Genomic DNA, 23,610 nt, shown 5'->3' with positions numbered 1-23,610 from the left:
CTTTGCTATGGGGGCACATGTGACAGGCCTCACAATGGGCCAGTGTCATAATTTATTGGTTTTCACCAAGCCCACACTGACCATGATCTGCCGACAGGGGGTCACTGTGTGCATGACTGCTGTGCAGTAACCTGTACTGCAAGGCATGCCATTGAATCGTGGAGCAAGACCCGTCCCATGTGTGCCCGATGCTGGCCTTGAAAACGTAACCATCCATCCATCCATCCATCCATTGTCTCCCGCTTATCCGTGCTCGGGTCGCGGGGGCAGCAGCTTGAGCAGAGATGCCCAGACTTCCCTCTCCCCGGCCACTTCTTCTAGCTCTTCCGGGAGAATCCCAAGGCGTTCCCAGGCCAGTCGAGAGACATAGTCCCTCCAGCGTGTCCTGGGTCTTCCCCGGGGCCTCCTCCCAGTTGGACGTGCCTGGAACACCTCACCAGGGAGGCGTCCAGGAGGCATCCTGATCAGATGCCCGAGCCACCTCATCTGACTCCTCTCGATGCGGAGGAGCAGCGGCTCTACTCTGAGCCCCTCCCGGATGACTGAGCTTCTCACCCTATCTTTAAGGGAAAGCCCAGACACCCTGCGGAGGAAATTCATTTCAGCTGCTTGTATTCGCGATCTCGTTCTTTCGGTCACTACCCATAGCTCATGACCATAGCTGAGGGTAGGAACATAGATCGACTGGTAAATTGAGAGCTTCGCCTTGCGGCTCAGCTCCTTTTTCACCACGACAGACCGATGCAACGCCCGCATTACTGCGGATGCCGCACCGATCCGCCTGTCGATCTCACGCTCCATTCTTCCCTCACTCGTGAACAAGACCCCGAGATACTTGAACTCCTCCACTTGGGGCAGGATCTCGCTACCAACCCTGAGAGGGCACTCCACCCTTTTCCGGTTGAGGACCATGGTCTCGGATTTGGAGGTGCTGATTCTCATCCCAGCCGCTTCACACTCGGCTGCGAACCGATCCAGAGAGAGCTGAAGATCACGGCCTGATGAAGCAAACAGGACAACATCATCTGCAAAAAGCAGTGACCCAATCCTGAGCCCACCAAACCGGACCCCCTCAACACCCTGGCTGCGCCTAGAAATTCTGTCCATAAAAGTTATGAACAGAATCGATGACAAAGGGCAGCCCTGGCGGAGTCCAACTCTCACTGGAAACGGGTTCAACTTACTGCCGGCAATGCGGACCAAGCTCTGGCACTGATCGTACAGGGACTGAACAGCCCTTATCAGGGGGGCCGGTACCCCATACTCTCGGAGTACCCCCCACAGGATTCCCCGAGGGACACGGTCGAATGCCTTTTCTAAGTCCACAAAACACATGTAGACTGGTTGGGCAAACTCCCATGCACCCTCCAGGACCCTGCTAAGGGTATAGAGCTGGTCCACTGTTCCGCGACCAGGACGAAAACCACACTGTTCCTCCTGAATCCGAGGCTCGACTATCCGACGGACCCTCCTCTCCAGGACCCCTGAATAGACTTTTCCAGGGAGGCTGAGGAGTGTGATCCCTCTGTAGTTGGAACACACCCTCCGATCCCCCTTCTTAAAGAGGGGGACCACCACCCCGGTCTGCCAATCCAGAGGCACTGTCCCTGATGTCCATGCGATGTTGCAGAGGCGTGTCAGCCAAGACAGTCCTACAACATCCAGAGCCTTGAGGAACTCCGGGCGTATCTCATCCACCCCCGGGGCCCTGCCACCAAGGAGTTTTTTGACCACCTCGGTGACCTCAGTCCCAGAGATGGGGGAGCCCACGTCTGAGTCCCCAGGCTCTGCTTCCTCATTGGAAGGCATGTTAATGGGATTGAGGAGGTCTTCGAAGTATTCCCCCCACCGACCCACAACGTCCCGAGTCGAGGTCAGCAGCGCACCATCCCCACCATATACAGTGTTGACACTGCACTGCTTCCCCTTCCTGAGACGCCGGATGGTGGACCAGAATCTCCTCGAAGCCGTCCGAAAGTCATTCTCCATGGCCTCCCCAAACTCCTCCCACGCCCGAGTTTTTGCCTCAGCAACCACCAAAGCTGCATTCCGCTTGGCCTGCCGGTACCTATCAGCTGCCTCCGGGGTCCCACAGGACAAAAGGGTCCTGTAGGACTCCTTCTTCAGCTTGACGGCATCCTTCACCGCCGGTGTCCACCAGCGGGTTCGGGGATTGCCGCCACGACAGGCACCGACCACCTTACGGCCACAGCTCCGGTCAGCTGCCTCAACAATAGAGGCACGGAACATGGCCCATTCGGACTCAATGTCCCCCACCTCCCTCGGGATGTGGTCGAAGTTCTGCCGGAGGTGGGAGTTGAAGCTACTTCTGACAGGGGGCTCTGCCAGACGTTCCCAGCAGACCCTCACAACACGTTTGGGCCTACCACGCCTGACCGGCATCCTCCCCCACCATCGAAGCCAACTCACCACCAGGTGGTGATCAGTTGACAGCTCCGCCCCTCTCTTCACCCGAGTGTCCAAGACATGTGGCCGCAAGTCCGACGACACGACCACAAAGTCGATCATCGAACTGAGGCCTAGGTGTCCTGGTGCCAAGTGCACATATGAACACCCCTATGCTTGAACATGGTGTTCGTTATGGACAATCCGTGACGAGCACAGAAGTCCAATAACAAAACACCGCTCGGGTTCAGATCAGGGGGGCCATTCCTCCCAATCACGCCCTTCCAGGTCTCACTGTCATTGCCCACGTGAGCATTGAAGTCTCCCAGCAGAACGAGGGAGTCCCCAGAAGGTATGCCCTCTAGCACCCCCTCCAGGGACTCCAAAAAGGGTGGGTACTCCGAACTGCTGTTCGGTGCATACGCACAAACAACAGTTAGGACCCGTCCCCCCACCCGAAGGCGAAGGGAGGCTACCCTCTCGTCCACCGGGGTAAACCCCAATGTACAGGCTCCAAGTTGGGGGGCAATAAGTATACCCACACCTGCTCGGCGCCTCTCACCGGGGGCAACTCCAGAGTGGTAGAGAGTCCAGCCCCTCTCAAGGAGATTGGTTCCAGAGTCCAAGCTGTGCGTCGAGGTGAGCCCGACTATATCTAGCCGGAACCTCTCAACTTCGCGCACTAGCTCAGGCTCCTTCCCCTTCAGAGAGGTGACATTCCACGTCCCAAGAGCCAGTTTCTGTAGCCGAGGATCGGACCGCCAAGGTCCCCGCCTTCGGCCACCACCCAACTCACACTGCACCCGACCTCCTTGGCCCCTCCCATAGGTGGTGAGCCCATGGGAAGGGGGACCCACGTTGCCTCTTCGGGCTGTGCCCGGCCGAGCCCCATGGGTGCAGGCCCGGCCACCAGGCGCTCGCCATCGAGCCCCACCTCCAGGCCTGGCTCCAGAGTGGGGCCCCGGTGACCCGCGTCCGGGCAAGGGAAAACGCTGTCCAAAATGGTTGTTCTTCATAGGAGGTTTGTTTAACCGCTCTTTGTCTCATCCCTCACCTAGGACCAGTTTGCCTTGGGTGGCCCTACCAGGAAAACGTAACAGTACACTTAATGTTCTAACCCCCTTTCCAATTCTTCACCATCTAATGAGTGGAGAGCGTACTTGCGCAAGAACGACTTGTGTTGCATAATCCAGGTGAATAGTCAACGGTGGGCTGGCGCCCTGCCCGTGGTTTGTTTCTTGCCTATGTTGGATGGGATTGGCTCCAGCAGACCCCCGTGACCCTGTAGTTAGGATATATTGGATGGATGGATGCTACACATTGGTGGTGATTGACATGTCTCCCAATATCTATATACTGTAATGCGCTTTGAGACCTTCTTAACTCGAAGAGTAAAAGTTTCATATTGTCATTGTGTCAATGAATGAAATAAATAACAGTAAATGTCGAGGCATATTTCATTATGTATACTCACATGTCATGTTCTTATTCATTTGTCATATTTCATAATACTTTAAATTATTTGCGCATTTATTTACTTTGTCCGAAATATTCCTCCATATCGCTGTACGGTGGTCATGGCGCTGTGAAGCAGCAGTTGTAACGACTGCCCCACCGTCTCACCCACAATAGAACTAGTGCTTGCATATAAATATTTTATACAACGGATTTATCTGGCACAATGCTGAGGTTTAAAACATCCTATTAAGGCGTTGTCCGAAAAATGCATGTCCTGTGTGGCGGAACATATGTTAACATCTACGTTATTGATAAAAAGCGCAACAAAATTTCGAAAAACTAACCTAAATCGAAGAGAACCGCCTCTACTTCCTTTTATGGCGGCAACAGTTCAGAAACTGGAAATTGCTGTCCTGGCCAGTTTTCCAACATTACATCAAGTCCGCCCCTTTCTAAAACCGCCCATTCGTTATCACCCAGGTAGTTTTCCCGCCGCGCGGGTGTGGGACTTTTATTCTATTGAATTTTTGCTCAAAACGTGTGTGAACTTTAAACCCTAGCTTCTATAGTACTAGGGTGACGTACCGTGTTAGCCATTATGAATGTAGAGAAAAGCCAAGCAAAATGATAACTTTTATTTGAAGAAGGGGCCTGAGTTGCCTCGAAAGCTTGCATATTGAATCTTTTTAGTTAGCCAATAAAAGGTGTCATTTTGCTTGGCTTTTCTCTACCCTAGCTTCTATAAAGCTGGCAATAGACAATGCCCCGCCCACTTCCGCATGGCTACAAATTCAAAAGAATAAAAGCCCCTCACTTCCGGTAATTGATTCAAAGGCGGCGTTTTCAGAGCATGCATTTGTAGTGTTTTGAAGAGTAAGTTGAAATGGCGCAGGCAAAAGTTACAGACTTCTTCGCCCGCAGCAAAAAAGCTGGAAGCGGGATTCTGCAAACAAAACGCGTGAAAGGCACCGAAGATATACTTACGGGAAATGAAACTCTCCTCAAGTCGCCAGAAAATAAGCTACCTTCCACGAGATCCAGAACCCGAGTAACAGATGTCGGGCTCGAGACCTCGCAGCCGAAACCGTACCTTACGCGGCAGAGGATAAAACCCCAGAATCACCCGCCGCTTCAAGTCGAAAGCAGACCGCAGCTGAGCAACAAGGATGTGGAACGAGCGGGTAATGTTACGGAGACGGGAGAGCTCAAACCTCCCACCACTCCTAAACGGAACGCAGAATGTGATGTGGTGATCGCAGCTCGAGGACACAGTTCAGCCAAGAAGCGTTTAAAGACCGATAAGGAGTTGGAAACCCATCGGCAGCCAGGGGCGAATGGAGATAAGAAGTCTGCCCGAAAAAGACTTCTTTTGGAAGAAAATGGGGAGGATAAGGAGCAGGTGAGGCGCCGAGGGTATGGCAAACTTTGTCGCTGCGCGTTGTTTTGTTTTTCTCCTTAAGGTAACAAAAGAGAGAAAGTTAAAGTATTTGAGCTACGCTTACTGTGCAAATTCCCTTTCTCTTATTTTACAATAAATGAACATTGTCTTTATTTAATGCCAGTTTGTATTAAATCCAGTAGCGTAGGTGCCTGCCAATTTGCCGTTTTGTTGCTATAACTACGAGTACAAATACCAACCTTTTTTTTTTTTTTTTGCGTGTGCTGCCACTTGTAAGGCATTTTAGCGTAATGCATTTTGGATTGTGTACATATTCGTTTCCTTTCTGTACAGATGTATACCGCTGCCCCCGGGGTGGCTGAAATGGCATTGGCTCCGTCCTCTGTGGAAAAGAAAGTAAAGGATTTGGTGAATAAGAATTCATCGTTGTCCCCTGGGCCAAAGGGAGATGATGTACAGGGATCACAGGAAAACCAGGTACAGTAATGGTGGCTATCTACTGTGGAAGGTTGTGGAAATGGGAGGGTCCAAGCCTTAGGTCGTAAATAAACGCATCTACTTGATGCTGTGGAGGGTGCAGCTGGTGTTATAAAACAGTTGGATAATAATCCCAGAGTATTGTTTTTGATCACAAATTATAATTGCTATAAGTGAGGGAAACAATTCTGATTATTTAAACTTCAGGGTGAAGATTGCTCTTCCTCTAAACTTGTTAAAACCCATTAATATTGTTGGATATACTTGTGCCTGCATAAAAACGCTTTTTTTTTTTTTTTCTCAAATGCACATTTTTTATTTTTATTTTATTGAATTAACATTCCACACAAGAAAGTCAAACTTGACAAAGCAAGTTCAAATCCACCCCCATCCCATGAGAAAGAGACTAAAACAGAGTGGGGAAGAAAATCCTTTTCCCAAATTTAAATGCTTATTCTAAAATGTTGTTGTTTTTAGATCCTTCTAGGTTTTAAAAAAAGCTTTGCACAGATCCTCTAAGTCAGAATTCGATTTTTTTTCCAATTTCGAAAAGTATATAACAGTTACCCACTGACTTAAAAGAGGTGAGTTAGAATTCTTTCAGTTGAGCAAGATAAGTCTACGTGCCAATAGTGAAGAAAATGCAATTAGTACCTATTTGTCCATCTCCACTTTAAGCCCATCTGGGAGTACAGCAAACAAAGCTTTTAGTGGATCAGGAGATCTAGTGACACCAAGGCTGCCTGAAAGGTGTTTAAAGATTTTGGTCCAGAATGATGATGATTCGGTGCATGTCCAAAACACATGGCCCAATGAACCTGAAACTTGATTGCAGCGTTCGCAGGTTGGATGATTTTGGACAATTTTAAACGAGATGAATGTGCTCAATAAAAGATTTTAGGTTGAATAATTGTATGCTTTGTACATATGGAGCTAGAGTGAATTCTGTGAGTGGCTTCCTTCTACCCCTTTTCTGAAGGGTTGAATAAGAGATCCTTTTCCCACTGTATTCTTTGAAAGGGAGGGACTTTAAAATGTTTTCATATACTACAGAAATGCTGTCCGAGTCCTCAAACTGAAAGTTTCTAATTTGGAGGTAGTGAAAGCATTGTGGTGTTGGAAAGTTAAATTTGGAGTGTAATTGTTCATAGGATGCAAAGACGGTATCTATGTACAAATTTAAGTGATTTTAAGCCTTAATGTATTTCAAACATTAAAAACTGCGTACATTTGAGAGGGTGGAAAAAGGTGGTTATTGTGCAGAGGTGCCATTGAAGTACTTCCTATATTGGTTCCATATGGCACGATCCTCCCTTACAGTAGAAAAAAAAAATGAATTGGTTGAACAGCCTCAACATTGAGTTCCAAACTTGTGGTAAATGCATTGACTGTTGTGAGAATTAAGTCAAAAGGTATAGTGTCATAGTATGATATTCATTTGCTTGATTATAGTTTAGAGTATCAAGAATGTAATGTTGATTCAAGGGTTTTAAGCAGCCTGAAATTTGTTACCCCTGGAGTCTTTGGCCCTTGTTGTGGTTTTTTTTTTTTTTTTTTTTGGGGGGGGGGGGGGGGACATGACCACTGCTCCGGTTTGCAGCATAATAGAAGGGCAAATTGTTGTATTGAACACTACAGTGTATATAAAGTAAGCACAACTTTTGTCAGTATTTAAACTGGTTCCAATTATGTAGTGTGAATATTTTCACAATATGACACCAAAATCCTTTGCGTTTATTGGTTTCCATCTTTTAGTTTCGGGCATTTTCTTTAGGTTTATATACACTAAAACTGTTTCAAGGAAAACCTTAGTCATTATTCTGCCAAGATTTATAGGGCTGTGTTTATACTGGTCTTTAAATTACCATTCTCAACATTTGTATTTTGTTACTGTGCTTGTAGCTAAATTGAAGCCGCTTGATGCATGTAATTACAAATGATACCACCTTTTATATTGCTTAGTGAGAGAAGTAAGTTTAATATGGTTATTGCAGTCCCATGGCCTGCACTGGCTGAAGTATTGTCCATTGTGACGTGTTAATGTTTTGTGGATGTGCTTATTCCCTGGTAGAGTTTTTCTAAGCATGACATGAAGACTCTGAAAGCCAAAATCCAAAGTATCCGTGAAAAGGGAGACCAGGTATCTCGAGCAGCTATATCTTTGCCACCTTCCTCTTCAGAATTTCAGACAAGATTAAAGCGAGTACGGGAGCTTGAAGCTAAAGTGCAAGAAAGAAAAAAAATTGATGTGGCAGAAACGCAACCACAGACAGAAGAAAGGTACGCAGATACATGACAAAATGTGATGCTGAGGATGTGTTGGTAGTGTATCTGTATCCATGAACTTATTTTTACACATTTTCATTTAAGAACTGTTTATTTTATGAAAGACATTCAAATGTTACTGCTTCTTATGTACAGATCTTGTTGAAGTGGGGTTTTATGAATTTTGCCTTTACTTGTCGGGAGACATGCAGTACCTCTGGTCAATAAGTAGACAAAGGTGGTGAGGCTATTGTGAACTGCAAGATCTGTCTAATGTCTAACAGAGGTGTGCTGGAAGTGTTTGTATTAAACCTCTTCGGTATAGGTAATTTTGCTGTAATTTTTTGAGGTTTATCCTTGTGAAGTTTTTAAGGACAAGTTAAATTATGTACTGTAGATTCTTAAAATACATAATTTTGTTTGAAATGATCCAACAAAAAAGTGTATTTTGAAGTATGGCATGGAGATTAATTGCAAAATTTAAGATTATGCCAAGCATTCTCTTGAGGTTGTCCTACACTTAGTATTATCAAAACACTACCCACAGTGCATTTCACCCACCTTTGTTGCAATTTATTAAAAGCAACCGTTTAACTTATTTTGAGATTGTTCACACACTTCATTTCAGCCCTTCCCTTCTCCCCTAACCCTCATCATAAAGCATCCTTTTCTTCCCAGGAGGTATTTCACTTTATTTTGCTGCTTTCATTTGAACTTTTGTCAGCCTTATACAACTGCAAATAAACTGTTATTACACATCACCAGTGCAGGTACTTGTTTGCAAATGACACATGAAATTCGATGGGGGTCTTTTTTTTTGTGTTCTTGCCCCCCTCCCCCCCCCCTAGTGAAAGTTTAAGCTTACAATATAAACATTTGCACTAAATTATGGTGTGTATTTAATTGTTGGGAATGTCCATGAAATGCTTTTTTGTTAATTTAAATTTTTTAACTTGCAGCCAACCTGTACCAGCCTATCAGAGATATCACACACTTGCTGAAGATGTTGCACCGGGGCTTACCTTGCCTTATAAGTACAAGCTGCTTGCAGAGATGTTTCGCAGTATGGACACCATTGTAGCGATGCTCTATAACCGTTCTGAAACTGCTACCTTTGCCAAGGTTAAGCAAGGTATTCAGGATATGATGCGCAAGTAAGTAATGTGTTTTTATCTGTTAGTTGTAAGTAATGGTGGCTCTCTGTTAAGAGGTACATAACACACAGAGCATGGTTAGGATAACCCCGTTGACAACCCAACATTGTTCTACCTCTGTCACTAGTTAAATGAAAGAATGTGAATGGTGGGCAAATTAACACAGATTGGTGGACTAGATGCTATCCAGTGACCCGAGTTGAAGGCTGGACTCCTTCGGTACTGTCTCTTCGGAGAATCCTTGGGAACCACTGTTTTGACTGTGTTAAATGAGTGGTTCCTCACAAAATCTCAAATGAGGCACATTACCTGCATTGTGAAGGAGCGACACTTATGGTACTACAGCCATGCAGCGCAATTCCCAGGGTGTGATCCGGCTTGCAGGATCCTCCTTGTTGAGAACCTGGGTGGCTGGACCAGCCCAAGAGGACTCCATCCATCTGCCGCTACCAGGTGTTATGTGGGTCATTTCCAGAGGGTGGGACTGGACAGTGTGTCTGCCTGGGGGGTTGCCAACCATGATTCTGAGCTGTTTCATCGTGGTGGGTGCAGCAACGTGTTGTACCAGTTCATGCTCCCCTACCTGACCTGGTGGGTTAGAAGAATGTTTCTTACTCGATGAATCTTGTTTTCTTATTACAGTGGAACCTTTGGTTCACGAACGTCTCGGTACACGTACAAATCGGTTTACCACCAAAAAGTTCGCCAAACTTTTGCCTCGGTTCACGACCACACACTCGGTATATGGACAAGCCAGTTTCCCTTTCGGTTTGTACATGTTCAGTCTCTCCCTGTGCATTTCCTGTGCAGCGAGAGAGAGAGAGAGAGAGCGCGACACACACAGGCAGGAAGGTAGGAAGGCAGTTAAAGAATGCACTGGGCTTGATTTTGTTTTCACTTATTTACAGCGATCGGTTCGTAGCGTGCATTGTTGCAATGTTACTTTTCTTGCTGGTTTATTAAATTACGGATTTTTTTTCAAATGTTCATTTTTTTCCCTGTGCTTAAAACTCATTTAAAAAAAAAAAAGTGTTTTTAGCCAGCGGTTGGTAGCGCTATAGTGTGAACTACTGCAGTGTTAGTTTTCTCTGTTGTTCAAGGTTTTCTCGGTGTTAAATGTTTTTACATTTAGTTTACTATTACGGATTAATTGTATTTACATACAATCCTATGGGGGGGAAATTGCTTCAGTTCATGACCAAATCGGTTTACGACCAGAGTTTTGGAACGAATTATGGTCGTGAACCGAGGTTCCACTGTATTTGCCATGTTCTGCCCTTCACATCATTGTGAAAGTCGGTCCATTGACCCAGAATATTTTATCAACAATGATGATCACATTTGTACAACTGCCATCAGGTGACTGTCTTCTGTGAATGTTTGTTTCTGCCCAATAGTAGCCTACCCAGTCTACTCAAAGATTCCAATCCATCAAAGCATTGGTGGAATGAGTTACTCAGAATTGGATATAATCAGCTAATTTCTAGTAATTAGGGGGGCATTTTGTAGCCTGTGTGGTCTATCGTTCCTGTTCATGAGTTTTGCAACTTATTTACGCTGCTCAGTATTGTGTAATTAAGATTGTAACTAATAAGTGAATATTTGGTATTTGTGTAGTTCACCTAATTAATCTTAATTGTGTGTTTCCGTGTGTAATAATTTCAATCCTATTTTTTATAAAAATTGATCTATATGTACCGAATGATTACAATAAAATAAAAAAAGAAAAAAAAAAAACCCTCGCGTAAAATGACTACCTGTTTAAAGTGAGAGTAGCCACAGAAGGTAAGATTAGATTAAAGGAAATACGTTTTTGTGGTGGTGGGTGGGTTTTTTTTTTTTTTTTTTCTCCCTACCCACAAGGAAGGCACAATCTACATTTTACTCCAGAATTAGTCTAAGTCATCACCCTCACTCAACATTGTCAGTTGTAGAATTCTTGCATCTGGTGGAAGGTTGTAGGTTTATGCCATTTGGAGTTTAAAGCTTCTAAGTTAGCAAATGTTATAAAATTTTCTTCCGTTTACAGGAAATTTGAGGAACATAATGTTGGGCAAATAAAAACGGTCTACCCAACTGCCTATACTTTCCGTCAAGAGAAGAATATTCCATCTTTTAGCACAAGTGTTAAGAAGACATGCTACCAACTCACCATAGAGCCCCTTCTGCAGACAGGTGAGGTGAACAAGTTACTTTTGTATTGTGTGTGGGTCTCTCTCTCGCACCTACCTGTGTTTGCTTACCTGGGATCTGTTCCAGAAAGAGGACTAGTGTGGAATCTGGCTAACGTAAAATGGGCTAATCTTGATTTGGATAAACCCATGTTTCTGGAACGGAGTAAGCTATAATTCCATGGTCCACAAAGTCAAAGATGTAAATTTTGCTAATGTTGCTTTTTAGGAACGAGCTCAGGCTTTGTTCCAGAAAGCAAGATTTGGCGAAATCTGGTTCAGCACCTGGGCCAACCAATGATCTGAAACTAATATGCAAATGAAGTTTAACTTGAAGGATTAACTTTTAAAGGCTGTAATGATGAGCAGAGAACCCATCCATAGGTGTTCAACTCATTTGTTTCTCAAACCGTTCAATACTGTTCTTTTTGAATGTATCTAAAAGCTAACCGTTAACAAACACAAATAGAATCCATCTCTTTAGTGACGCTTCATATAGTGTGCTCATTAGTAAGTAGAGTGTTAAAATGACTACACACACAATTATTGCAATTTAAAGGGAGGACAAACTACCAAATCATGTACTTCCTGTTGGTGCAGATGTTTGTAATGTTAGAGGTCCCAGTTGTGACTACTAACATGTATAATTCAGATTGGAGTCCACTTCAGAGTGGAAATTTCTGGAAAGACATATTAGTGTGGTGGTGGTTGAATGTTTTTTGTAATCAAGCAGTAATGATTAAGACCCTGTATCCATCCACATTTTGTTTGCTCATTTTAAATATCTTGTTTTACGTTTTGTGTGTTTTTTTTTTTTTTTTTTTTTTTTTTATATATAAACTACTCCCTCCTTTGACTTGTAGATTAAAATCTTTCCTTTTCTAGCCATGCCTCCTTATTTCCCATGTCCTTCAGATATGGTGATATGTTAAATTATTTGAACCATGCTCCATCTAACCCAGCAGAAAATATCAATGGCAACTAGTGCTGGGCGGTATGACCAAAATTCTATATCACGATATTTTTCAAGATTGTACCGGTTTCACGGTATTCGACGGTATTTTTTTCCCCATGCATGAGTTAATCACATTTTCCACTGCAATTACTGCAGTGGACTGGCTAAGAATAACCTATTCCACTGTCATGAGAGTTGTACATTGTAGAAAAAAACATTTTAATGTGCATACAAGTATTAATACAGGTTTGCATGGCTCCATAAAGTGATAGTTTTCAAAGGGGCGGGACACTAATGAAGAGAAGGAATCACACTGCATGACAGTTGCTGTCAAAATATAGAACCTTTTTATTGAACAAATTTTGCAAACCGCTTAAACTAAAACTTTGACAACAAATTGTCAACCATCCAAAGAGGCATTTAGTTGTCCGTTTTTAAATCCAGTTAGCCATGTCTGTCTTCATGGGCGCGATTGCTCGACCGCAGGGAGTTGATGAGGTGATTGGGGCAAGTCGCATCTGATCATTCTCAATTGCTTCGTCGGCTTAGTGTGGCGTGTGAATAAGGCGCTGAGCCCACGGACGGAGATGTATATTTATGGGCCGGCAGGATGGGGGAAGGAAAAAAGAAAAGATAGAACACAAGGAGGTTAAAGAAGGGAAAAGGCAGTCATGGGAGACGATCCAGACACCAGGAAGGAGAAGGCGGCACGAGCTCAGGCTCCGTGAGGGAATGCAGGATTAGGCGATCTAGTGACTGGTTCACCCCACTGAGTAAGCGTGTGGAGTGGGGCGAGCGAAATGTAAGACCTCCAAATGGATCTGAGGAGTGACTGAGTGAGCACGAAGGAAGACGGGAGGTGTGCCGACCTCGGACGGTCTGGCTGCGCAGTGTGGCGGCAGCCAAAACGGGTTGGCAGAAAGCAGTTCGTGCTGCAAAGACTCCGTCAGCAACGCCAGTGAAGGGTGAGCCGTGGAGACAGAAGGTGGTGTGCGAGGAGAGAGACTGCATTTTAACGGATATATTTATTATGGATTTTATCCCCACATTTCACTGGCTTTATGGATTTGCTATTTATTTGGGTACTGTATTTTTCTGAACACTGTCCAACGAACACTTTTGGTTTTACTTTGATTGTTTTTAACAAAAGCACTTGAGCACTTTCCAACATCCCCTGGCTTCAGTGAGATTTCTCAGCTCATCTCGGTCATAACTATCGACGGTGTTGGTTCAACAGACTCCCATGTGGGAAGAGGGAGTCTGTAGTGGACCGGCACCGTCACAGTATTACACAGTAACCAGATACATTACACAGTATTGGAAAAAAAATAAAATAAAACAAGTACAACTTGGCTTGCAGTATTATCCAGTAGTATAGAAACAGTATTCATACATTTGAACATAAAGCTCCACATCCGACCTTTTAAAACCAAAGTATCTACAGATAACAGACACAGCACCTTTTTTCGTCAAAAGATCTTCTGTGTTATGTTCAACTTTATCGTCTGCTACAGCTTCAGTTTCAGAATGTTCCCTGTCCATTTTCCACTAACACATGCACTCTGTTGGATGCGTATTTTGCGGTGCACCAGTGAAAAAGGTCCCCCTTAAACAGTTTCCCGCTGCGCCACGTTCAGAATGTTGTATAGGCTATTTAAACCGGTGTTCTGGTATAAGAAAAATCCATATCATAACAAAAATAAACGTTTTTTGGTATGAACCGGTATACCGCCCAGCACGAATGGCAACCATTCTTGTATTTATCTTAATTGGCCTAAAAGGGGTAGTTGCCACATGCTCCTTGGTATGTGTCCTCATTATCTTCCATCACATACAGTGTGCAGGAATTCTGTTCAATTCAAAATTATACATGGATTATGTCAAGCTCCCTGATGAGTGCCATTCAGTCGGCATGGTTTCAAAACTATTTTGTCATCTGTTTAAGTGGCCTGGCACTTTCTTTCAGCAGTGTCCTGCAGTTGCTTCTATTATTTTTGTGCATGTTCCCCAGTTCTCTGGTGGTTCTTTTTGGGTTTCTCTTCTTTTCTGCAGTGAGAACAGAGGGTAATTACTGTAACCCTTATTGCTGGCATTCTTCTTGAGATTACCTGGCTCACTGGAAGACCTTTCTTGTAACTTTTGCCCTCTTAACTTTCTGCATCATGGATCAACAACTCATCGTGTTCTGCAATTCAGAGTTAGCTTAGTGCAGTTCATTTGACCAGGAACTGAGTGGGGATTGCTTTGTGATGTAGCTTCCTTGTTAGTTTTTATTCTTCTCTATTCACTGGACAATTATTGGACTGTTGTCCTTGTCTGTTTTTTTTGCTTGATTTTAATATTCAGCACATGTTGAGAGTGGCAGTTTAAAATTTAATTGTAAAAATATCACTTCTAACAAACACTAAACATTGCATAGGCATCTGTGAACTGGGCACAAGTATCCGATATGATTGGATGGTTTCTGCCTCTCCTTGGGGTGGTTAGAGGGACAATAGCATAAGTTGCCCTTGGCTTTGAACTACCCATAATTCCCAGGTGTATCCTTTGTTTGAAATAGCAACTATGTTTTTATTGAAATTTTTCTATTTGTCAGCATTAGTTCATAAAATTAGTCTCGTATGAAGATAGTGACCCCTGTGCTTTTCCTTGGTTGATGTCATCGTTGTCCTCCTCCATCTCATTGTTAGCCTCAGCTTCAACATATGGGGCATAATATTCGTGACTGGACAACATGAGTATTACTGCCCACTGCATAATTCAGTACTTTAAACGAGGCAAGCGGTCTACTGGCACACTTCAATCACATTTTACTGGATCAGTTGAACGTTTGGCTTTAAAATGTTAAGCATTTCTTAAGAATACCCCAAATAAGTTACTTTAGAAAAGTGTGGCAAGGATTAGGGTTACACATGAATTAGTTCTGCATATGTGAAGGTTTTCAGTAATGATAGTTATGCTCTTTTTGTGTGTGGTGGTGGGTTTTTTTTTTTGTTTTTTTTTTGGGTAAAATGGCTTCTTGACAAGCACCCATATACAGTGCATCTGGAAAGTATTCACGGTGCATCACTTTTTCCACATTTATGTTACAGCCTTATTCCAAAATGTATTAAATTCATTTTTTTCCTCAGAATTCTACACACAACACCCCATAATGACAACGTGAAAAAAGTTTACTTGAGGTTTTTGCAAATTTATTAATAATTAAAAAAAAAAAATAAAAAAAACTGAGATATCCCATGTACATAAGTGTTCACACCCTTTGCTCAATACTTTGTCGATGCACCTTTGGCAGCAGTTACAGCCTCAAGTCTTTTTGAATATGATGACATAAGCTCGGCACACCTATCCTTGGCCAGTTTCGCCCATTCCTATTTGCAGCACCTCTCGAGCTCCATCAGGTTGGATGGGAAGCGTCTGTGCACAGCCATTTTAAGATCTCTCCAGAGATGTTCAATCAGATTCAAGTCTGGACTCTGGCTGGGCCACTCAAGGACATTCAGAGTTGTCCTGAAGCTACTCCTTGATATCGTGGCTGTGAGCTTAGGGTCATTGTCCTGCTGAGAGATGAACCATCGCCCCAGTCTGAGGTCAAGAGCTCTCTGGAGAAGGTTTTCATCCAGGATGTCTCAGTACATTGCTGTAGTCATCTTTTCCTTTATCCTGACTAGTCTCCCAATTCCTGCCGCTGAAAAACATCCCCACAACATGATGTTGCCACCACCATGCTTCACTGTAGGGATGGTATTGGCCTGGTGATGAGCGGTGCCTGGTTTCCTCCAAAAGTGATGCCTAGCATTCACACCAAAGAGTTCAATCTTTGTCTCATCAGACCAGAGAATTTTCTTTCTCATGGTCTGAGTCCTTCAGGTGCCTTTTGGCAAACTCCAGGCAGGCTGCCATGTGCCATTTACTAAAGAGTGGCTTCCGTCTGGCCACTCTACCATACAGGCCTGATTGGTGGATTGCTGCAGGGAAGGTTCTCCTCTCTCCACAGAGGACCTCTGGAGCTCTGACAGAGTGACCATCGGGTTCTTGGTCACCTCCCTGATTAAGGCCCTTCTCCCCCGATTGCTCAGTTTAGATGGCCGGCCAGCTCTAGGAAGAGTCCTGGTGGTTTTAAACTTCTTCCACTTACGCATGATGGAGGCCACTGTGCTCATTGGGACCTTCAAAGCGGCAGAAATTTTTCTGTAACCTTCTCCAGATATGTGCCTCGAGACAATCCTGTCTTGAAGGTCTATAGACAATTCCTTTGACTTCATGCTTGGTTTGTGCTCTGACATGAACTGTCAACTGTGGGACCTTATATAGACAGGTGTGTGCCTTTCCAAATCATGTCCAGTCAACTGAATTTACCACAGGTGGACTCCAATGAAGCTGCAGAAACATCTCAAGGATGATCAGGGGAAACGGGATGCACCTGAGCTCAACTTTGAGCTTCATGGCAAAGGCTGTGAATACTTATGTACATGTGCTTTCTCAGTTTTTTTTATTTTTAATAAATTTGCAAAAACCTCAAGTAAACTTTTTTTCCATGTTGTCATTATGGGGTGTTGTGTGTAGAATTCTGAGGAAAAAATGAATTTTAATCCATTTTGGAATAAGGCTGTAACATAACAAAATGTGGAAAAAGTGTTGGGCTGTAAATATTTTCTGGATGTACAGTAAAAGAAGCTCTAGGAGCACATCCTTATTTTCTGTTTGTCTGTGGCTTCTGCTTTTTTTTTTTTTTTTTTAATTTATATGTAGTTTTTCTTTCTGTCCAGACTTGTAGTAATGCAAGGATAGCTTTCACGATCATGTCAATCTTGAGCGTGAGCCCTTTCCTAATTATATTTTGCAGAAAACACTGGCCGTCCTCATCTTTCTGCATCACGTTTGCTAGAACGCAGACAAACCTTTAGTCGGTACCTGGTGAATATTATGAAACAACATCACAAGGTGAGATGTCAGCTGGCCCTTATATTTTTATAATGGATCGTTAAGTGTTTCTGACCTAGAATTTTTGCAAAGACACAAGATCTAACTATTAAAATTGCATGTTGCAGGCTTTCTTGTCTTCTCTGAATCCACCTATAAAAGTACCAGATGATCGTCTGACCCGTTGGCACCCTCGATTCAATGTAGATGAGGTGCCAGACATTGCAGCAAGTGACCTGCCCCGTCCTCCACAGGTGGATAAACTGACAACTGCTCAGGAGGTTCTTGATAAGGCACGCAGTTTGATGACACCAAAGGTTACTAGTTTTTTATTTAAACTTTACATTTTGACTGTACAAAAAAAAATCCTTTGAGATGTGTTCATACCAGTTCATTTGCCCTTTGCTTTAGTTACTGTAACCCTGAGAATTGGTGGTAGTACCAACAAAATATGAAAGTGCGGAGTCTATCTTCTGCATGTATGAATTTCACAATTAATGCTGTTTTTTTTTTTTTTTGTTTTTTTTTGTTCTGTTCATTTAGATACAGTACAATTTATTTTTGTATAGCCCAAAATCAGACAGGGAGTGCCACAATGGGCTTTAACAGGCCTTGTCTTTTGATGACTAACAGATGCATTATGTACAGTTAATAGGATTTGAAAGCTGAGACTGAAGGGGCATCTCTTATAGTAGCAGGCACACCATTCCACAGTTTAGGGGCCCTGTAACTAAAGGCTATACCTCCCACTTTTATTTTATTGATCCTTGGAATCCTAAGCAGACCGGCATTTTGAGATTTTAATGTGCACTCTGGTTTGTAAGTAAAGTTCAGGTAAGTAAGCCAGATCTTGGCCATGTAAGGCTTTATATGTTAAAGGGAGGATTTTGTAATCTGCCCTAAACTTAACTGGGAGCCAGTGTAAGGATTTAAGAACTGGAGTTGTGTTCGTATTTTCTTGCTTTTATAATTCTTGTAGCATTTTGCGTTAACTGGAAGCTGCATAAAGAATAATTTGAACATCCAGTGAACACTGCATTGCAGTACATGCGGTGATATGCAGCAATAAGTTAGATATTTCATCATCCAACATGCTTCAATTGGGCCTGTTTGTCAGAAATCTTTGCTTTTGGGAGGCATTTAACATTAACTGCTTGCTTATCATAGTTTGAATTCTAACATTCTACTCTATGGAATCAGTAATTGAGCACTTTATTCTCAGGATCCACAGGTGCACTGCAGAGTGAGAATCTGTTCTAGGTCCAAATTGGTGACCTGGGTGCCAAGGGACTAAATTTTGGCTTCTTAGACCTCCGTCTCCCTCTGTTACCCGCTCGCCCTGTGGCTGAATTAGTGCTGCTGATTTCGGCCATGCAATGACTACAGTGGGACCTGGAGAGACATTAGCCGAATTGTATAAAGAAACAGTCAGTCCAATTCAAATCCTCCAATATGCTTATTTTCCCGACCAACTCTAAATTAGCTAAGCACTTTTGGCAGGTGAAGCGGTCTGTATTGTTGGCCTGAAAACCCTAAGTGTACATGCTGCAAGACATAACATATTAACATGCCCTCTACAGACAGAGAACAGATTGAACTCGAGTTTGGTGTGGAGTTCATCTTTCTCCCTTTTTGTAGTAGCTTTGGTGCTTTTCGCACGCCGCTGAATGCCTAGGAGACCGTTGGCTTTAAACTTTTACCACCTGCTCAGCGATCGATTTCGACCTCTCTCTGTAGGTTACTTTTCCTCGTTTGATTTACTCCAGTTGTACTCACCTGAAGATTTGATTAGGTGTTCTGTGTGTGTGCACATAGCTTTGTGTTTTTAATCTAGTTATAGACAACCCTGTTGTTTCAGAATCCCTAGCAGTGCTGCATAACCCAAGTGCCCATTTCTGTTGGTCATTTAAGCTAAGTTTTTCCCTGCACTGTAACACTTAAGCATTTACCTAGCTTTCTAGTTCATAGAAGCCAGTGTTTGTAACATTTTAGAAAAGTCTTACGGCCCACCTTCTCTCTTGCTTTGTAGAACTACAGTCCTTGAAATAACTTGCTGTGAACTCTGCTTTGCTTCATGGGGCATCAGCAGGGTTTTGCTTTTCAGCCCCACAGTGAGACTTCTATTCATGTATGGCATTTTTTTTTAAACTCTTATTTTAATTTCTTCATGTTTTGATTTGTATTGTGCATATTAATGCATGTGATAGAATGTAGCCTCATGAGCAGTTAATGCTAGAATTGCCAAAGCCCATGAAAAAACTTGTAAATCCATCCCACCTTAAATCCCTTCACACCTCTCTGTCAGTGTCTTTATCTTGTTAACGTGTAGATAAGCAGCCTGCTGTCCCATCCCCCCGACGCACGATTTTCTCAGCTTAACACTAGAATTACCAGAGCCTACGAAAAAACTCGTATATCCGGCCCACCTTAAATCGCTTCTTAAATCCGTTCACACCTCTCCACCAGCATCCTTTGTCCTCTAAATGTGCTGATAAAAGACAAGCTGCCAGCAGCCGGCTATTCCATCCATTCTTAAATCCGTTCACCCTCCACCCGATCGGGATGTTAGAGCGGGTGAGCTCATTCAGTGCTACAGGAACGACGCACGTTGATCTTTTTTCTTCTTTCAGTACATGTGCCTTCCCTGTTTGTTTATATATCTCTGCCTGTCCGTCTCCCTATTACGCAGTGCTCGTCTGTCTGTGTGTTATGGATCTTAAAAATAACAGTTATAAGGACAGTTGTTCCTGTTAATTGCAGTCTCAATTGTTAAAAAAATATTTTAAAAGGAGCATCCCACATGAAAATATAACGATCTCATTAACTGACAGTGCATACCAATTTATAAATTTTATGTCCGTTTTGAGGTTAAAAAGAAAAAAAAAAAAAAGCAACATTTTATCCCTAGCGGGGAATCGAACTCAGGTCTGATAGGCGGCAGAGCTGTTGTGCTCGAAGAGGCAAATCTTAACACGTTACGCCACAGAGGCTGTTGTATTGTCCTTGAAGCTTTTGTGAAAGTGTTTATTTGATCTTTGGAACTCGGGCTTTACACATTCTATAGTTTATGCCTACTACATTTTGTAACATTTATTACTAAAATATGAAAAAGTTTCTGTTTTAACAATGTGTTTATACAGATTACTTTAGAATAATGATCTCTTATTTCCACTGTAAAACTCCACTTCACTCCCACATAATCAATCAAGGCGTGAGCTGGGAAAACTTCGCTCACGTTCTAAGTCGGTGGGGGGATGGAATAGCCGGCTGCTGGCAGCTTGTCTTTTATCAGCACGTTTAGAGGACAAAGGATGCTGGCGGAGAGGTGTGAACGGATTTAAGAAGCGATTTAAGGTGGGCCGGATATACGAGTTTTTTCGTAGGCTCTGGTAATTCTAGTGTTAAGTCTGTTTACCTGCTTGTCAGTTGCTTAGAGTTGTATAGAGTGAGAAGTCAAGCAAAATGACACCTGTTATAAATACTTTATCGTTGTTTGGAACACTTGCATTTCGTGTGTGTTCTGTGTCTACAACGATCTATGTAAACACATTGTTCAAACAAACGTTTTCTACATTTTGTCAATTATTACTAAAATGAAGTGTATAATGTGTGAAGCCTGAAGTCCAAATATCAAACACTTTCACAAAAGGTACAAGTATAAACGAACAAGTGCACTTCTATTCAAGAATATAACTGCAGAAAAAGAACCCGCGTTAGGGTGCGACATTGACACCCTTTGATATGACCACTTTGGTGGCACAACTGTTGACTGGTAATCAGTTTATTCTCTCAGTCACATTCACGTTTCCCCCTATCTGACACTGCGGTTTTCACATAAAGATGTCCTATAACAGAGGTGAACTCAGATGAGGGTTCTACATCGGAGAAAGAATACACGTCGCACTTTTGCCGTCGCTGTACTTTGTACACAGGAAGCTCTGCAGTTTACTTGTGACTTTACGCTGTAGGAAGATAAGTAAATCAATCAAGGCAAATAACATTCAATTTGGCTCTTATATACAAAGTACAACGGCAGCAGCTATAGACTCTTCAGTACGCGAGCGACTCTCCACTCTAGTGTTTTAGATCTGGACGGTGAATGTGCCCAAAAAAGTCTGACTGCATTCTCGTACCATTACGTACGAACTGAGGTGTAAGTGTGCACTTTTTGTGGCATCACACGTATTTTTTGAGCATGCCCATGTCGCTCAAGCACAGGAAGCTCTGCAGTCTACTTGTGACTTTACAGTGTGGGAAGTAAGTAAATAATGCTTTTATTTTAATTTGTAATACAAATAAAGTTCTCATCTGTTTCAGTTACTCTGTCTAATGGCCAAGATTCATGGCCTGCAAAGGAAAGTGAAGAAAGCAAAGTAGAGGCTTCCTGAAATACCTAATTTACTGGTATTGACAAAAGCAAAGCTAATACTTAAAATCAATCTATGCCACTACCCCTAACACGGAGCCGATTACAAGTAATGATGCCTATAATCGGGCATACACAGTAACAGTAAAAGAGTTGTACACTTGTCTAATGCATACAGGACATCATACCTACATGGGGGAATGCTTATATTCGAAATTCTGAACCGTTCTGGCTGCAGATATTCTCTTCCACTTGTTACTGCCTACATTTTTTGCTTGATGTCTCTATGCTCTTATTTTATGTAACTCATCCTGCTTGATTTGCTTTGTTTTATATGAACAGATGGAAAAAGCCCTGGCTAATATTGCTCTAAGGACAGCAGAAAGCCATAGTGAGGAGCCAAAAGAGACTTCAGTGACCAATGTTCTTCCAGTTGCTGCTTCTCCTACCACACCAAGTGCTTTGAAAGGAGTGTCCCAGTCCCTTCTGGAGAGGGTACATATAAATTGTTTTTAATTAATCTGATTTTCTTCTGGTAATCTCACTGCAAGCATGAAAATGTCACGTTTTCATTGAGCATGTTTAGCTGGAAGCAAGTACTCCACCAATATGCAGCTGGGGGAGGGGGAAGTGTCTTTAAATATTACCTTGAGATTTGAGGGTCTCTGAACCCACCCCTTGACAGTGTAGGGACTGGAGTAGTTTTATGGTTGTAGATGTTGATATTGTCGGCCTTCTAAATTTATTGTGCTGAATTTCAAGAGATGTGCAGAGTTTACATTTTTCTCGTGTCACTTTGAGCTGTTACTGGATTTTGTGGGAAATTCCCAGAATGCCGTCCTTGTGCTCAAGGCATGCTATCTTTCAGATAAGAGCTAAGGAGGCCCAGAAAATGCAGGCAATGATGACTCGGAACCCAGAGCAAGAAGAACGTTTGACGATGATGTCAAGACTGGTGGAACTTGTGCGGATTTTGCGCAATGTCTTTGTGGCAGAAAAGAAACCAGCACTTAGCATGGAGGTGGCATGTAGCAGAGTGGTTTCCAGTTATCGTTCCACTATGACACAAGGTAACCTCAGATTTCACAAAATAGCACTTGAACAACCGCTCTCCATTGACTTGATAGGTAGCTGTTTTACTGCTTTGCATAAAGAATCTTTAGACCTTGGAATCAATTAACTTGTTTTATACCCTTAATTTAATGATTAACCTAGAACTGAATGTTTGGGGTTTTTTTTTCTGGTGCTGTTATAGATTTATTTTTACCTATGTAAGTTTAAAGTTAGTTGTAAGTCTGCCTAGTTTGTAGTAGGGTTTTTAAAATTCTTAACACCATGACTGTTTACAGGAGAAATGGAGAAACACCTTAAACTGGCATCAGTGCTGCTTCCTGACTGGTTAACTGTACACCCAATCAGGAAAGACCTCTATCTCAAAATCAACAAATCACTGGACCTTAATGTTGTACTGGAGAAACTCAATCAGAAGATCAAGGAGGAGGAGAGAGTATGAAGCTGTAATTCAGCACCCGTATTTTATTTAGTAAAGTGCAATTAATGTACATTGTTTATGTGCATTCTGAAACTTTCACATTCATGTTGGTTTTAGTAATACTTTAAGCTCAATGTTTCAGACATAGTTTTTATTGTTCAATTTTTAAAACTTATCATAAAACCAAATTGTTGCTAAAAGCTAGATTAGGGTTTGACACCTTCTTGTTTTATACATATAGGAAACTTGTTAATTACATTGCTGAAATAAAACATTCATCCTTAACATTCAAAAGGTGTCTTATTTTTAATCTTTTCAAGCCCTCCTTCAGTATATGTCCTGTTGAAGGTGGTAGTACTTCTGTCTGCCCACAAAACCAGCAAAGTGCATCTTCAGTGCTCCATAGTTGTAATGTTTGGGTTACACTTCAATACCTTTTAGGTAAGTAGATTTTGCTGCGTATAAATATAGTCTGCTCAGTTTAACTGAATTCAGTAGTAAATTCTGAGATTTGGATTGATTCAGTCTCTATTCAGTGCAAAAA

The 23,610-nt window shown here is 42.8% G+C and overlaps 1 protein-coding gene across 1 annotated transcript; it reads left to right on the top strand.

The window, feature by feature from the left end:
• The first annotated feature begins 4,654 nt into the window (after positions 1-4,654).
• On the top strand, positions 4,655-23,363 carry cdt1 (chromatin licensing and DNA replication factor 1). The gene is made up of 10 exons (XM_051932196.1): positions 4,655-5,263; positions 5,597-5,740; positions 7,812-8,020; positions 8,965-9,159; positions 11,189-11,334; positions 17,132-17,229; positions 17,337-17,525; positions 21,917-22,069; positions 22,443-22,644; positions 22,924-23,363. The coding sequence occupies exons 1-10, from the start codon at positions 4,748-4,750 to the stop codon at positions 23,085-23,087; spliced, it is 2,016 nt and encodes a 671-aa protein (XP_051788156.1). The 5' UTR covers positions 4,655-4,747; the 3' UTR covers positions 23,088-23,363.
• The last annotated feature ends 247 nt before the right edge of the window (positions 23,364-23,610 follow it).

Source organism: Erpetoichthys calabaricus, chromosome 9, assembly GCF_900747795.2.
Source record: "Erpetoichthys calabaricus chromosome 9, fErpCal1.3, whole genome shotgun sequence".
Classification (NCBI taxonomy): domain Eukaryota; kingdom Metazoa; phylum Chordata; class Cladistia; order Polypteriformes; family Polypteridae; genus Erpetoichthys; species Erpetoichthys calabaricus.
The sequence above is the reverse complement of the archived record's forward strand: the minus strand, read 5'-3'. Positions and strand labels throughout refer to the sequence as shown.

What these genes read in the sequence shown, in the direction of transcription:
- cdt1 (XM_051932196.1), top strand. Translation starts at nt 4,748, where the DNA reads ATGGCGCAGGCAAAAGTTACAGACTTCTTCGCCCGCAGCAAAAAAGCT. An exon ending in AGGGATCACAGGAAAACCAG is followed by an intron (nt 5,741 to 7,811) that starts GTACAGTAATGG and finishes ATTCCCTGGTAG; the next exon opens with AGTTTTTCTAAGCATGACAT. An exon ending in CAACCACAGACAGAAGAAAG is followed by an intron (nt 8,021 to 8,964) that starts GTACGCAGATAC and finishes TTTAACTTGCAG; the next exon opens with CCAACCTGTACCAGCCTATC.